Source organism: Sphaeramia orbicularis, chromosome 4, assembly GCF_902148855.1.
Source record: "Sphaeramia orbicularis chromosome 4, fSphaOr1.1, whole genome shotgun sequence".
In the NCBI taxonomy this organism is placed as follows: domain Eukaryota; kingdom Metazoa; phylum Chordata; class Actinopteri; order Kurtiformes; family Apogonidae; genus Sphaeramia; species Sphaeramia orbicularis.
In genome coordinates, this window is record NC_043960.1 from 31640155 (window position 1) to 31654886 (window position 14732).

Consider the following 14732-nt stretch of genomic DNA (forward strand, 5'->3'; position numbering starts at 1 on the left):
TTTATATGTTATACCATAATGTAATGTTTTTATGTTTGCAGACATACAGTCATAGCTATTTTTTCTGCAGTAAAGGAAAAAACTAAAATAAATGGAATAAATATGTAAAAAAAAAAAAGTATATATCTTCATAAATAAATCTGCAACAGAAAGAATCATCTATTATTTATCAAATGTCTCAATAGGTATTAAAGTAAAGAAAAAACTGATTTTTACAGTTTCAAATACTTTTTGTCAGTTGAAATAATAATGTAAGAAAATGTGAAATCCTTTTTTCTTATTTAAAATGGATAGAGTTGGAAGTATAACATAAACTCTGCAAGTGAAACAACACTAGAATATCAAAAGTGAAACTGAAAAAATATTTTTTTCAAAAGGATGACCAGATTAATCTAAAAACTATAAATGAAAAAAAGCATTTTTTAAATGTATTTACATTGTTTAAATACATAGATGTAATTTTTTTTCAAAGGTCTAGAACAAAAATTTATCTTTACATTTTTATTTAATTTTTGTTTTCAGATTAACAAACTATTGGTCAAGGTAAAGTTTATTTATATAGCACATTTAAAACAACGCAAGCTGCCTGAAATGCTGCACAAAGATATATAAGTATAATACATGATATAGTGCACTAGTAATAACCAACAACCAGTATTGAACAAGGTTATATGTTCATACCACTGCACATTCAGTTTAGGGTATTTAGGTATAAAAGCATTATGAACCACCTCCAAACACCATCACCTTATATTTTTGTATATTGCAACGTAAGAATCACCTGACACTATGGGCCCGGATTTAGTTCTTAATTATTCATTCATAAATCTTAGTTTTCTGTTGCTGTGGAAACTCCAGTGTGTCAGCCACTGTTTTACTGTTACTGTCTGTGTTATGCAGCCAGAAGACTTGCTATGTACCAGGAGATGGACTCTGAGGAAGAGGAGTGCACATCTCATGGTGGGACCCTTCCCAGACGGGACAGCGTGACGAGCCACCAGAGCGCCCGGGTGGTTCTACGCTCCCAGAGCACCAAGTCCCACCGGAGAACGGGCAGCCGAGCGGAGGCCAAGCGAGCCAGCATCCTGTCTAAACACACGGCCTTCAGCAGCCCCATGGTCAGTGGACCTCACTGTCCTGCCACACTCGTTCTCCTCGTTCTTCGCGCTATCTGCTCCTCACTGATAAACCTTCCTCTGTCCTGCAGGAGAAAGATATCACCCCCGACCCTCAGCTCCTAGACAAAGTCAATGAATGCAGCAGTCAGATGGACTTCATGCGCTTCCACAGCCAGCCCATGTCCCAGCTGCCCTCTGACCTCTCAGACATCATTGATTTCTTCATCGCTCTCACCATCTGCAACACGGTGGTGGTGTCCTCCCCCAACCAGCCACGGCAGAAGGTAAAACTCTCTGAGGGATACGCTCCTCCTGCTCTGTAAAGAATGACCTCATCCCATTTAAGGCAGCTAGATTTAATAGAAGCTGTTTTTTTATTTCAAGTTATTTACAGTAACTGCAGCCGTTTAAGTGAGTCTTCACATCACATGACATTACTCACGGCTGTCTCACTTTGTGTGTCCTCTGGCAGGTTGTTATACAGCCCTGACAGGATTACATTAACAGAGTACTCTGCAGCCAGAGTCAAGAGAATGTAACTTATACTAGGTTCTCTCCCTCGTCAGACCTTTATCTTGTTTGTTTTCATGCACTTGACTAACACTTGAAAATTGCTAATTATATAGAGGAAAATTCTGTTTCTCTTTGTTTAGGTATTTTATGTGACTTCTGTTATTAACCCTCAGTCAAAACGGTAACAAATTTCCCAGTCTGTATCTCCTAAATTGTAATCCCTCCCACTTGAGATGTGAGCAGAGGAGCAAGGAGCTGAGGCAAAAAGCATTTAACAGAATTAGACATTGTCACCTCTGAGTTGTCATTTTGGTATGAAATGATGTGTGGAACTGCTGCATCATCTGGTACTTTTTAATGCTCTATTATATTATCTGTCAGAGGAGCAGAACAGTTTGTGTTTTAACAATTCACAGCATGGCATAATGCGTCAAAGTATGTAGGAATGTCACTTATTTTTTCTTTTATTAAATACACTCGTTTGATCTTTGGATCGTTTTACTGATACAACTTCCGAAGAAGGAAATCTTTAGTATTTAAATGTGTGCTCCTGCTGTGGTTTGTATAGTCCAGATGTGTGACATACTTCTTTGAGACATCGCAGGTCCATTTGCTGAGAAGGTTTCCGCTGAGGATACTCTCGGTCATAACTCCTCTAGCCAGCCTCCCCATTCTTCCTTTGGAATTAAAACATCCATAAAAATGCAACCCTGAGATTGATTTCTGGGTCACAAATAGGAAGAGCAAGGACTCGAGGAGGCCTAGAATCAAGAAATGAGAAAAGCCTGTAGTAGTAGATTATGTTGTGAATCAGCATGGCATCATGGGAGTCATTTCTACCACTACAGTTAATAAGATTCTATGTTATATGACTCAAACAGGTTTAAAGACAAGCGTCACAAAGTATTATGACCATTATGTCATTATATTCTAATGAAATGCCATCACATAACATCAGCGAATAATACAACACATTGATAGACAAGCACACTAACAATTCATTACAGAGGATTAAATTACAGATTCATCTGAATTTGAACATTATTGGAAGTATTTGATATGTGAGTCCACAATAACATAGGTCTATCATCTGTATATATTTTAATGCAGAAATGTTTCCTAATAAATCAAAGGGTGTGAGATGCACATACTCCTTAAACATGGTGTGTTTTATTATACTTAATACAAACTGTTGCCCATAAAATTGTGATCTCTCCTCGTGAAATGATTGTGACAATGTGATATATTCCTGATTAATAAAGTGTATGTAATCATTGCACCTGGTCAAAGATGATTACTGATATGTATAAATAGGAATAAAAAGAGGAGTGTGTCTGAAAACTAAATTATTACAACTTTATTTCCAACAGTGTAGTACAATACAGAGTCAACTACACTATTATTACCACTATATCCTGCAAAAAATCCAACCAATCCTCACATTTCCTGCATACTGGATTAATCTGAGGGCAGCTGACAACAAGCTGAAGCTGTGTCTGATGGTGTGTGTAAATAAAAGGATTTTCTTATTCATTGTGATTCTGTTGCCTTGTGACTATTGCACATATTCTCATTGTGTTGCAGACAAAGCCATAATTTATCAGCGCTGCTCCGTTGTAATTTGTTTCACTGTTGGGTCTGTAAGCTACTTTCTTCTTTTTCCTGGGATTGGTTATGAAACATGATTAATACTTACAAAGATGAAGAGTACTATAAGTAGAATCAATAGTGGGTTCAATATTCTACTGATATCTCTCCAAGCATTTATACAAGCTCTGGGTTATTGTTTTCCTTCTTTTGAACACCTCAGGAGTAGTTTCCATCTTTTGAGATAAAGGATAAAATTTGTGGTCTGTTTTTCTGACAAGCTTTCCAATAAAAACAGAATCTCAGAAAACACAAAAACCCTCCAAAAACTCTCATAAAGCCCCATCTGCACGTAGCTTCCACTGTTTTGTTGACCGAATCTTTGATGTGTTCGCTCCAGTCACTGTTGTGTATCCGTGCTTTGTTTTGTTTTGGGTGAGCCTGGGTGTGGTTGTCCTGTTCAGAGGTGATATCCTCTCCTGTCCACGCTGCATGGTGCACCGTCCTGTCAGTCAGGGCCACAAATCCGTGACACATTACTGTACTTTGTGTTTCTGTTTGGGGGTTATCTGATAAAATGGAAGGAAATGTAAATCCGCACAGAAAAGCTGGCTTTGATCCAGTATCTCTTCTGTTTTTGTGCCGTGTTTTATTTCTTTTTTTTTTCCCTGTGTGCCAGTGTAATTGTTCACATTTTATTACGATGCCCTTGTGGCTAACCCAACACCTGAATGATTTATACAGTTTATGTGTGAGAAATGCGGCTCTACTGCCAGAAGAGCTTCAAGTGAGTCACTCTCTCAGCTTTTGTACTGCACCACCTTGGGATAAAGGACTGGCTGAAGGATTAAAGCCAGAAAATGCATTTTCATCATAGCTTTCTTTTCTGAAGCACCACATCAGTATCCAATTTGTGAAGGAGTTTGCATAGGTGGAAGGTTACATTTGACATGTAACAGATTACTTGTTACTCTGTATTGCAGCTCAACAAAGTCATTTATTACAGTTGAAATAATATTCTAACAAATGTCCTAAATTGAGTGAAAAAATTATCTAACATGCAATACTGTCACATGTAACTAGTGGCTCCCCAACACTGGATATCTGTGTGTGACTGACTGGTCTTATTTGTGGCTTTTTGACCTCCAGGTCAGGATGAGATTTGAGCTGAAGTCCCCCGTGAAGACCATCGAGGACTTCATCAAACGCTTCACGCCTAGCAGGCTGACCTCAGGCTCCAACAGCAGCAGCTCATCCAGCCTCATCACTAACCGCTCCTCCAACAGGGGCTGCTCCAGCATCCTGTCCTCCCCCTCTGCAGAGAGCACGCTCACCAAGTTGGATGAGGAGAAGCCTCCAAACCTGGAGCACACCTTCAGCCCCGTTCCGCCCTGTTACAGTGAAAAGGCCTGGGCGGTAGCGGAGGGAGAGCTGCGGTATGAGGCCGAGTCACCTGACGAGGCTGCGCTGGTCTACGCCGCAAGAGCGTACAAGTGCTCCCTGGTGGGACGGCTTCCGGACCAGGTGACTGTGGAACTGCCTCACCTGGGGAAACTGAGCTTTGAGCTGCTGCACACACTGGGCTTCGACTCCACCAGGAAACGCATGTCTGTGGTGGTTCGGCATCCGCTCACCGACCAGATCACTGTCTACACTAAAGGAGCAGACTCTGTCATCATGGACCTCATCAAACCCCCCAACACAGGTGAGAACTCACACTCAGTTTGTTTTGTCCGCTGGTGGGGCTTCTCCATTCCTGATGAATGTCAGAGCTGTATCTTATAATGTGTAACTCTGTGTCAGGTGACCCCAGATTATGTAATTTACTCTTCACATGAGCATGGTTTTATTGTGAAGCCGCTGTGTCCGGTGTCATCTTTGTTGTCTTCGTTGTTGTCAATTTCGTTAGTAATTTGTTCAAACATCTTCTCGACTAAACTACTGGTCGCACTCATTTCATATTTTATATGAGGCTTCCTTGGGACAGTGTCTGCAAAGGGTGTTGAGTTTTGAGAAATTGTAATTTTTTTATATTTTTAAAATTTGCCTTTTACTAATGGGCCATATTTTGATGGCTTATAACATGAAAATGGTTAGAAATATCAATATTACTACTGAGCGCTGATAGGAAGTCATGTATGGACTTTCATTTGGGTCCACCAATGTCTGGATTTTAACAAGCTTCTTCTCCAGAACTACTGGTCGGATTCATTTCACATTTTTTATGAAGCTTCCTTGGGACAATGTCTACAGAGTTCGTTCACAGTTTTGAGAATTTTAGATTTTTTTCATGAATTTTTGGAATATTAAATATTTCCCTTTACTTATAATGAGCTATATTTTGATGGCTTATAACATGGAAATGGCTACAGATATCAATATTGTCACTATTGAGCACTGACAGGAAGTCATACATGGACTTTCATTTAATTTGTTGAGTTATCCTCCAGTGAAAGTACCACCCACTCCATTGGGAGATTGATCTCCTGCATTAAGACCTCAGGACTCTGACAACCTCACGAATTCAAGTTATTATTGATCCTTGATAGAACATGCCAGTGAGATGCAGGGCCATTGGTCCTATTTTTAATTTCAATTAAAAACACAGTGGCATATTTGTTTCCACTTAGACCTCACAGCAAGAAGATTCCATGTTGGATTTTATGTCAGACCGGAGCATTTCTTTGTTGAGTTAACCTATTGTTTTTGCGCTGCATGGGTTTCCTCTCGGTGCTCCAGTTTTCCTCACCATTAAAAACAGGTGCATTTAGGTTAATTCTCCTGTCAGTGCCCTTGACCACTGTGCTGATGAAGATCTAGACTTGGTCCCTGAGTGCCTTCAGTGTTAGTTCACTGCTCCTAATGTGTGTGTGTGTGTGTGTGTGTGTGTGTGTGTGTGCTATATGCTAATGCTAATGCTAGGTACTGTGTGTGTGTGTGTGTGTGTGTGCTATATGCTAATGCTAGGTACTGTGTGTGTGTGTGTGTGTGTGTGTGCGTGTGTGTGTGTGTGTGTGTGTATTATGGGTAAAATGCAGAGACTGAATTTCCCTACAGGGATAATAAAGCAAGTTAACCTCAGCCTTTAACCTTAACCTCTTTCAGTTGACACTGTTTTTCTAACTATAGATCATAATTTTGGGATTAAAATAATGGCTAATACCTTTTTTTTTTATAAATCATAAAGACTTGTAACTGACGGTGAATATTATCTTAATAAAAGAACAATAAGCTGATTTGAAAACTGTATTTGAGTGCTCTGACACTTTGGCAGACATTTACAGCCTTTTGTCAACACTTGGCATAAATATGGAGAATAACAGCTATGGAAAAACATTTGTAACTTACCATGGCATATTAGCATTTTCTGGTCTCTACCAGTTTGAAGAGGAACATGTCTTTGGTTATAAAATCTGTCTCACTGCTGCATTTGCAATCTTAGACTTAATTCTTCATTTGGTTTTATTAGCAGGTTTTTGTTCATCAAACTGCTGCTATTGATATTGCCAGTTAAGCTGCTTTGTTTACATGAAATCACACTGGGGTAGAACAAGACAAGCAAAGTCATTTATCTAATCAGCGGAGCCAAATATTGACCTATACATCTCTATTGGATTGTTGTCATACTGTGAAATTATGTTATTAAATGCTCTTGGAAACAGAAGTAGGTTGTGGTCAAATGACACAATGACTGCAATTCACATTGAACATTATCTCAGAGGCAGTAATGTTTGTACAAATACACATGTACTTTGTTGATAACTTGGCTGTCTACTGGGAACATTGCTTGTTGTACCTATTGAGTCATTTAAAGCTATATGTAGTATTTCTGCTTTTTAACAAATTACCTACAACTATGACTAAATTGTGTAGAATAGAGTCCTGAAGTTTTGCCAAAGATGCCAATGTGCAGTACTGTAAAGATGTGAACTGAATATATTTACACCAACAGTCTGGTGGATTTATGTGACCACTAGAAGGAGTAGTGAGTCACTCTGTTGGTCTGCAATGGTGTGGAAAACTAACACCACAGGGCCTTTAATCAAAGCATCAGAAAGTGACGAGATAGGCTGAGAACTGCCATGAAACCACTTTTAGAGTTAAAGAAAGTGACAGTGATTAAAAACTAGAAGCACTGCTGCTGTTTTCATCACTGGACACAGCTCTAAATGAAAAGAATGGAGTTTGATGAAATCACAGCGTCTCTTCTACATAGATGACTTTGATTTATGAAGCTCAGGAAGGTAAAACGTCATTATGTGATGTTATTATCTTTGCTAATTTTTGCCTTCTTTTGTGCCACGGTTCAGACTTTACTGCGACAGCCTAAATAACCAACTCTGAGTTTTTGTTTGAAGAAGGAAACTGGATGATCCCATAATACAATAGTACAGATGTGTGTGAACTGTGAGCTTTGTACTTTTAGAGAGTGATACAGTCTGTGGATACATAATGCTGGTTCGTTAGTGGTTTTAGTAGTCCTAAGTGTGTTCTGGTACATGACTTCCCCTGCTGTTGAGCTTGTGGAAAATCAACACTGTATATACCCCCTGTAAAGAAGACCAGGCAGAAGTCAGACAGTGGGAAACAACGTGGAAACTATGATAGACAAATGACATTTTTGTCATATCTTTATTCAACTGAATGACAGTGATTTATCATGATTAGTGTCGATGAATAAGTAACATCAATAAACATAATGGGGCAGTTGTATAGTAATTGCAACAATCCCAGCGGCTACTTGTCATCAACAGTGCAGTTGTGTAGACAAACACAGGGCAGGGCCTGCACATGGAGGTGGTCTCTGCCTTTCTACAACACTCAAGGGTTCGCCCTCTTCACCCCAAGCATTCATGCTTTCCACTGATGTAAAAATATAGGCTCATGTTATGTAACAACTCGTATTTTTAGAGCAAGTCACTGCTGCTAAACTCAAAGCCTGCCTTGATTGGTTGCTGGGAAAAAAAAAACTTCCAGGCTTCCCTGTGTTTTTTTTTTTCTTCCCTGTGTGATTAAAGACCTCGTTCTGCTCTCTTCAAGTTCTTTACCGTCGTAATGGCAAAGGTGTAGCAGGTTGTTAGTATTCCAGGCACACAAAGAGCCACAGAGGCACTTTTCACTAATGCTTTGTACACGGTCACCAGACATCTGTCCACGGCTACTTAGCAAGGATTGTTTCAGCACACAGACTGAAGGCTCCATACAACACACTGTTTGTGTGGCAGCAATTAAGGACTATTTTTATTATGTGACTGTCGAAACAGAACATATCTCACAGGTATTAAACTTTATGTGATATTAAATAATCAAAGCAGCAGTTCTTCAAAAGAAACATGGTGCAATTATTATTTATATATAAAGAATATAAATCACTTGTCATATATTTTGTTGAATGTAATCTTTTCAGCTCTACTCTAAAATAAGTTGATGTTGAAAATAGAAGTGATCATCACCAACAACTGTAGCTTCAAATTGAACAGAAGTGTAGTAACGCTGATCGTTTTTATATGCTGAGTTCTATTGAGATCCTGTCTAGATATACACAATCCGTTTTTCTGGTGGTAATTATGATCTCAGTCACTTTGTTTGGACACTCTAATAAATGTTGTGGTGTTACTGAATACAGAGTTTTCAGGTTTACATGCTGTTTGGGTTGTAACATATTGTGGATCACTTTGCTACATAGTTGTGGACTCTGGAGAACCTTCTCCAAGACAAATTAGCTAAATGTTTCTTTTAAAATGTAATTTTAGAATCCACTTGGACCATTTTATTATCCTTCATTCATTCATTTTCTGAACCCGCTTTATCCTCACTAGGGTCACGGGGGTCACTTGGAGCCTATCCCAGCTACATAGGGGTGAAGGCGGGGTACACCCTGGACAAGTCGCCAGTTCATCGCAGGGCTGATATATAGAGATAAACAAATACTCTCACATTCACACTTATGGGTGATTTAGATTAACCAATTAACCTATTATTGCATGTCTTTGGATGTTGGGAGGAAGCCAGAGTACCCGGAGAGAACCCACGCAGACACTGGGAGAACATGCAAACTCCACACAGAAATTATATTTAATTTTTTTTTATAATTATAATTAATATTATCATATTTGTATTTTTAAAAATTGCATCAAGCACCTGAAGCATCCAAAGTTTGAAAATAAAACTTGCGCTTGGGGCATTTAGTTTGAATGAACTGGGTAGTGGTTTGGCATGAGTGTGATTTAGATTCTGCCCAAAATATGTTGGTTATTGCACCTCACAGTACTGAAACCCAAATTAAAATGATCATTAATATGATTTTAGGGAAAACACAAATCACACAGTCCACGAAGCCTTCTGTTAACCCTAAATTACCATTATTATTATGGCATGTTTCACCATTCATGCCATTAGTAGTCACTGAATCTATATAGTCTAATAATAGATGACTTTGAAATTCTATGTGACATGACTCTATTTAATTGGACACGAATATTAAATGTTAACGTGAGATGTTACTTTTGACAGGCAACAAAATTAAACTGGCCGTTACGTAACAGATAGCTTTGAATTTGACCACTGTTTGAAATTTTTGACATAATGTAATTGTACATATCAACAAAATGCATAACAGAGGCCTAATGTTTTATTGGTACTTTAATGTGAGAATGCTACATATTGAGGCCTATGCACACCCTACAGTGACTCATTTCGACTGCTTTCAGTAAAAGGGCGCTGTCATGTTGTGTGTGTAATCCATTTATTTCAGAGACTGGTTAGTGGCTCCCTCCTGTTCATTAGAGACAGGTCGTTCATCTCAACAAGGCAGCTCGGCTTCACAGAAAAACACTTTAAATGATCCTCCTACGCTGAATGAAGACTTGCTAAATCCAACACATCACTGGAAGAAAGCACTCCCATCTTGTTTCGCTGTGTTTTCAGTTGTCCTTTTCCCTGGCCCAAGTCTGAATTACAATGTGATATGTTGCATTGATTTCCCATCATCACAAACATGCATTTAGGCATCGGCCTTTGCTGACTGTTCATCATTTTTAACGCCCTCTATACAATAATGTCCGAGCTGGACCTGTGTGTCATTTACAGAAGTTTTTCACTTAAAATTCACTCTATAGTGCTGCTCACCAGAGGAGAGAGGCTCCTTCAGGACAGTTTTCACACTTCACTCCAGCTCCTCCTCCACCATGTGTCTCAGCTCAGTGTGGATCTTCAGCTCTAATGGCCGACCGGGTGCGTCTTCACCCAGACAACTCACTACTGTTTCACCATCGGGTGAAACCAGCCAGAGCACAGTTGGGCCTCGTCATAACACAGACCACCATAATGGCTCCATTCAGACAACGAGGGAGTTGGTCTGTGTCGCTTTAATAACAGAGCACATGGAAGTAGACTATAGACCCTGGGGCCTTAGAAGTTGTTGACTGAAGTGTTTGTCATGACGTAACTAGTTTTAAAGCTCACTCGACTTCAGAACTCCTTGTTTGTTATTTTAAAAAACACAAAGTCCTCCACCCATATTAAAAACTTAATATGTAATATTTCCACATTAAAATACCTAAAAAAACAAAACAATGAGCCTCATGTTGTATATTTTTTTGACTTATGGATTTACATTGAATCTAATGTTTCCAACAGTGTTTATAATTTTATAGTCAGATAAAAATATAATTTTAAGGTAACGGCCCATTTTATTTGGTCACCCATGAATTAGGGATAAGTATGAATATGAAGTAAAACATAAATTTCCACCCGCACCTCAGGTGAAAATGTCATCTCTCAAAATACTGTTTGACTGCCTGACTAATTATTCATGTACATCCCTACTATAAATGCCATCAAATACACTTTACTGAAGTTGATGTGTCGATATTTCATTAAAGTAAAATTATGTTATCACAATATATGTATCTAAACATTCATTACAGACGAGGTATTGCGTAAATTCAGTCTGAGTCACCAACAGTTAGGATTGTCATTACTTACCCCAAAAGTAACAAAGTACTCGATAATAGGAATTAGGAAAAGTGAGTTTTGCATTATTTTGAGACGCTTCCTTCAGTTCTCTTGTTAATTCCCACATAGCTGCTTAATATTATTTTAGTGTTGCTGGGTTCTATTACCCATCAGAACTATGGTAAATAATTAGTAGTGAATGTAGCTGGAAAATGTTTCTGCAAGGTGGACTTCTGTCATAGGTATTTTGCTAAATGTTTGTGGACTCATCTGTTCATACTAGTTACATGTCTTTAAACACATACCTATAATCAGTGGGTTTAGTTCTGCCTGGTTCACAGACTGTACAGACAAATTCTTTGGTGTAAATCCAAGAGTCTCCTCCTTGGTTATTAAAGTTAGCACTGGAGTCATCTGTCTTTTTCTTTTGTATTTTTTTTCCTTTGTTTTGGAGTTATAATGATGATTATTTACTTTTCCTGTCTCCATCAGCAGTGGTGATGAAAAATGTCATGATCGTGTACTGCTTCTTGTCGTCGAATGACTTCTTTGTTGTTTTGATTGTGAGACCTGAACAGCATAAATTACACACTGGGTGTTCGGCTACTATTAAGTCCTTCATCTTCATGTTCATTTAAAAAAGTGTAGGTCTCAGTGGCATGTAGAACTTTTTATTCTGGGTGTGTACAGTCTTACATTTTTGCATTTATTTGATCCTTCAACTTTTGAGTGGATTTTTCCCATCTGTGTGTGTGAAAAGCTGCAATATACCAACAGCTGTTTGTCAAAAAACTGAAAAAAAAAAAAAAAAAAATTTCTTCAGAAATGACTAATTCCACAGTAAGCCTCACTTCTCACCAAAATATAAAAAGAAAAGGTTTGGCGTAAACAATCAAAAGTGACTAAGCTGAAACTTCTGTAACATCAGTAGTTTGACTTTTATTTTCTTATGAAAGACAAATTCATTGATTGCTGAGTTTTGAGTCCACTTGTTCCCCTCCATAAAAATAATTTTGCATGGCAGTGCATGGGTATCGCTGCCTTCCAAGCTGTTGTGTTATTTGTGAGATTACATGGCTGGCAGTCTTGAGTGTTGGCTGGTGCATCTGTGTCAGGAGACCGATAAAGCCAATCTGTTTGTGCACCGTCCCTCTGCCAGAAGGATGGCCAAGAGGCTGCACCGGACACACATTTAAGAGTCTATTACAAATCCTTATCCCCCAGACACAGTTATAATCACTGATATTAATATCATAGGTAAATAAAGCACATTTGTAGGGACGTTGCAAAGGACAAATGTTGTAATTTAATGTTTCTAATTATAGTGTAGACTCAGCTTGATGAGTAATAAGGAGCCTTGGTGGAAAATATTGAGATGCATGGTTAATTTAGGTGTGAGGACAGATGGCTTTCATGTGCCTCTTGGAAGAAGCCTTTAGCGATCTGGAGCCAAAATCCTAAAACATCCCAGAAAACATGGATATTTAAACTCAGTTCTCCTCTTTTTTTTTTCTTTTTCTTTGAAGGTAACTCCAAAGGGAAACGGCAAAAAAAGATTGTCTACAGGACCCAAAACTACCTGAACCTGTACGCTGCAGACGGTCTCCGCACACTGTGCATCGCAAAAAAGGTAACATAGAGCCGCACATTGTCTCATTAAACTGCAGCAGTAGAAGGAAAGAAGGTACAAATGATGTGTTTTGGTGGCTATTTGGCACGTTGTGTTTGTAGCCGCCGCACAGATGATAACGCGGGCCGACCCTTCCAAAGTGACATTCTTGGTGACTCAGCTGCAATCTGTGCCACTTTCCCAGGCTGTTAATTTATGCTCTCACAAGCCAGCCTCATTATATCCCTGTTTGTGCAAAGCCTGTCACCAAACCAATGTGATAAAACACCTTCTCAAGGTCTCACATTCTCTCATGGATATTCCTCGGTCGGAGATGTGTGTTCTACTGCAGCTGAGGTCAGAAGATTACATACACCTTGGCTGAAATCCCTCATAACCTGGACACTTCACAAAAACGCACTTTAACACAGATGTTAGTTTTTTTTTTTCATGTAAATGTCAGAAACATGTGGTCACAAAGAGAGAGGATTCTCTGTAAAACATAGACTCAGACTGTTACATACTTAATACATTAATACACTATCACACATTAATAATACAAGTGTACAGTAGTGACAGTAGTATCTTTCAATACTGAGGTAAAATGTTTATTATAAAAGAAGTTCTGTGAATGTGATGAAATATCACTAATGAAAGGCCTGGTTGATGGCAGCTGTGTTTTATAGTCCTAATATTTTGTGTGCACATATATAAATGTTTTATTCACCTTTAATTAACTCTGACAACACACAGTACTCCTTCCAAATGGGGAAGCTGCGAATAATCAATAAAGTGTTGCGTATTATCACCTGAGCTACATCTGAAGAGTTAGAACTAGGGTTTGTTGTCTTCAAATTGTAGGGTTGGTGGTTCTACACACACACACTTTTCACACTAAAATAGCAAGGCTTAATATAAGATATTTTAATCCTACCAAGGCATTGTTGTTATTTTCTTAGATTGTTAGTAGCAAAAATTTAACAATTAATTGTTAGAAACTGTATAAAGTTCAAGTGTATAGATAATTTCTAGTAAACGCTTATCAAAGTATGTATTAATCTTAGCTAAGGTTTAACAGTGGTAGAACAGTTAAACTCAATAATACTTTTATTAGCAATTATAAGAAACTCATGAGGTTTTATTATTAATGTTACTAAGTCGACTAAAACAATAGTGTTTTGTAAATATGCTTTATAAACAAATCTATTGGGACACTTAAAATTCAATATTTCATTGTTAAGAGGGGGCTGGGATACAAAACAATCCTGATAAGTATTATCTTTTAGTATTGTGATAAATATCAATGCAAGAAATGTTTTTATTTAATCTTTAGATAGAATTTTGCCCACTTTGCTGCTCACAAAATGCTTCAGTGTTTGGTTTTACAGCATTTTATTCAATGAAGTTTTTTTTTATCACTTAATTGTTTTTACCTACCACTAGATTTCTGACATACTTGTCTTGTTTCAACCATAAATAACAATTTTAAACCAAAAGTAGCTGAAAAATCAGCCTTTAAACCTAAACATTATATTTCAAATTGATGAGAATGGAGAGTAGGTGTGATGTGTCCTGTTATTTTTGTCTGTATTGTGTATCTTATAATCTAACAACAAACATGTGAATGATATTGTTATATTAAACCTTGTATAGTCTTGTTAATGCATAATAAAGTTAATTTTTATAAGAATTTTATAAGAATTTTATAAGGACTTATGGGGTCGTATTACTTAATATCTTACACCTATAATTAAGGCCTAAATATATCATTACTGATTATCCCATGATGCCAACCTAAAACCCCAGCTTCACCTTAACTGGCCCCCAGTGATCACAATTATCCAGTCTGAAGTTTTCAGTCATGACATGCATTTTCAGAAACTTTCAGGCTTTTTAAGACTGTGAAAAGGGTGTGTGTGTGTGTGTGTGTGTGTGTGTGTGTAAACTGT

General features: G+C 38.0%; 1 protein-coding gene across 1 annotated transcript in view; it reads left to right on the plus strand.

Moving 5' to 3' along the window:
* The window catches only part of atp10a (ATPase phospholipid transporting 10A), a 61466-nt gene that overhangs the window by 20297 nt on the left and 26437 nt on the right, over window positions 1–14732 (plus strand). Inside the window, exons 8-11 of the mRNA XM_030133232.1 lie at window positions 901–1118; window positions 1208–1402; window positions 4368–4923; window positions 12701–12804. Coding sequence (XP_029989092.1) covers window positions 901–1118; window positions 1208–1402; window positions 4368–4923; window positions 12701–12804 — 1073 coding nt within the window. The remainder of the gene's footprint in view (window positions 1–900; window positions 1119–1207; window positions 1403–4367; window positions 4924–12700; window positions 12805–14732) is intronic.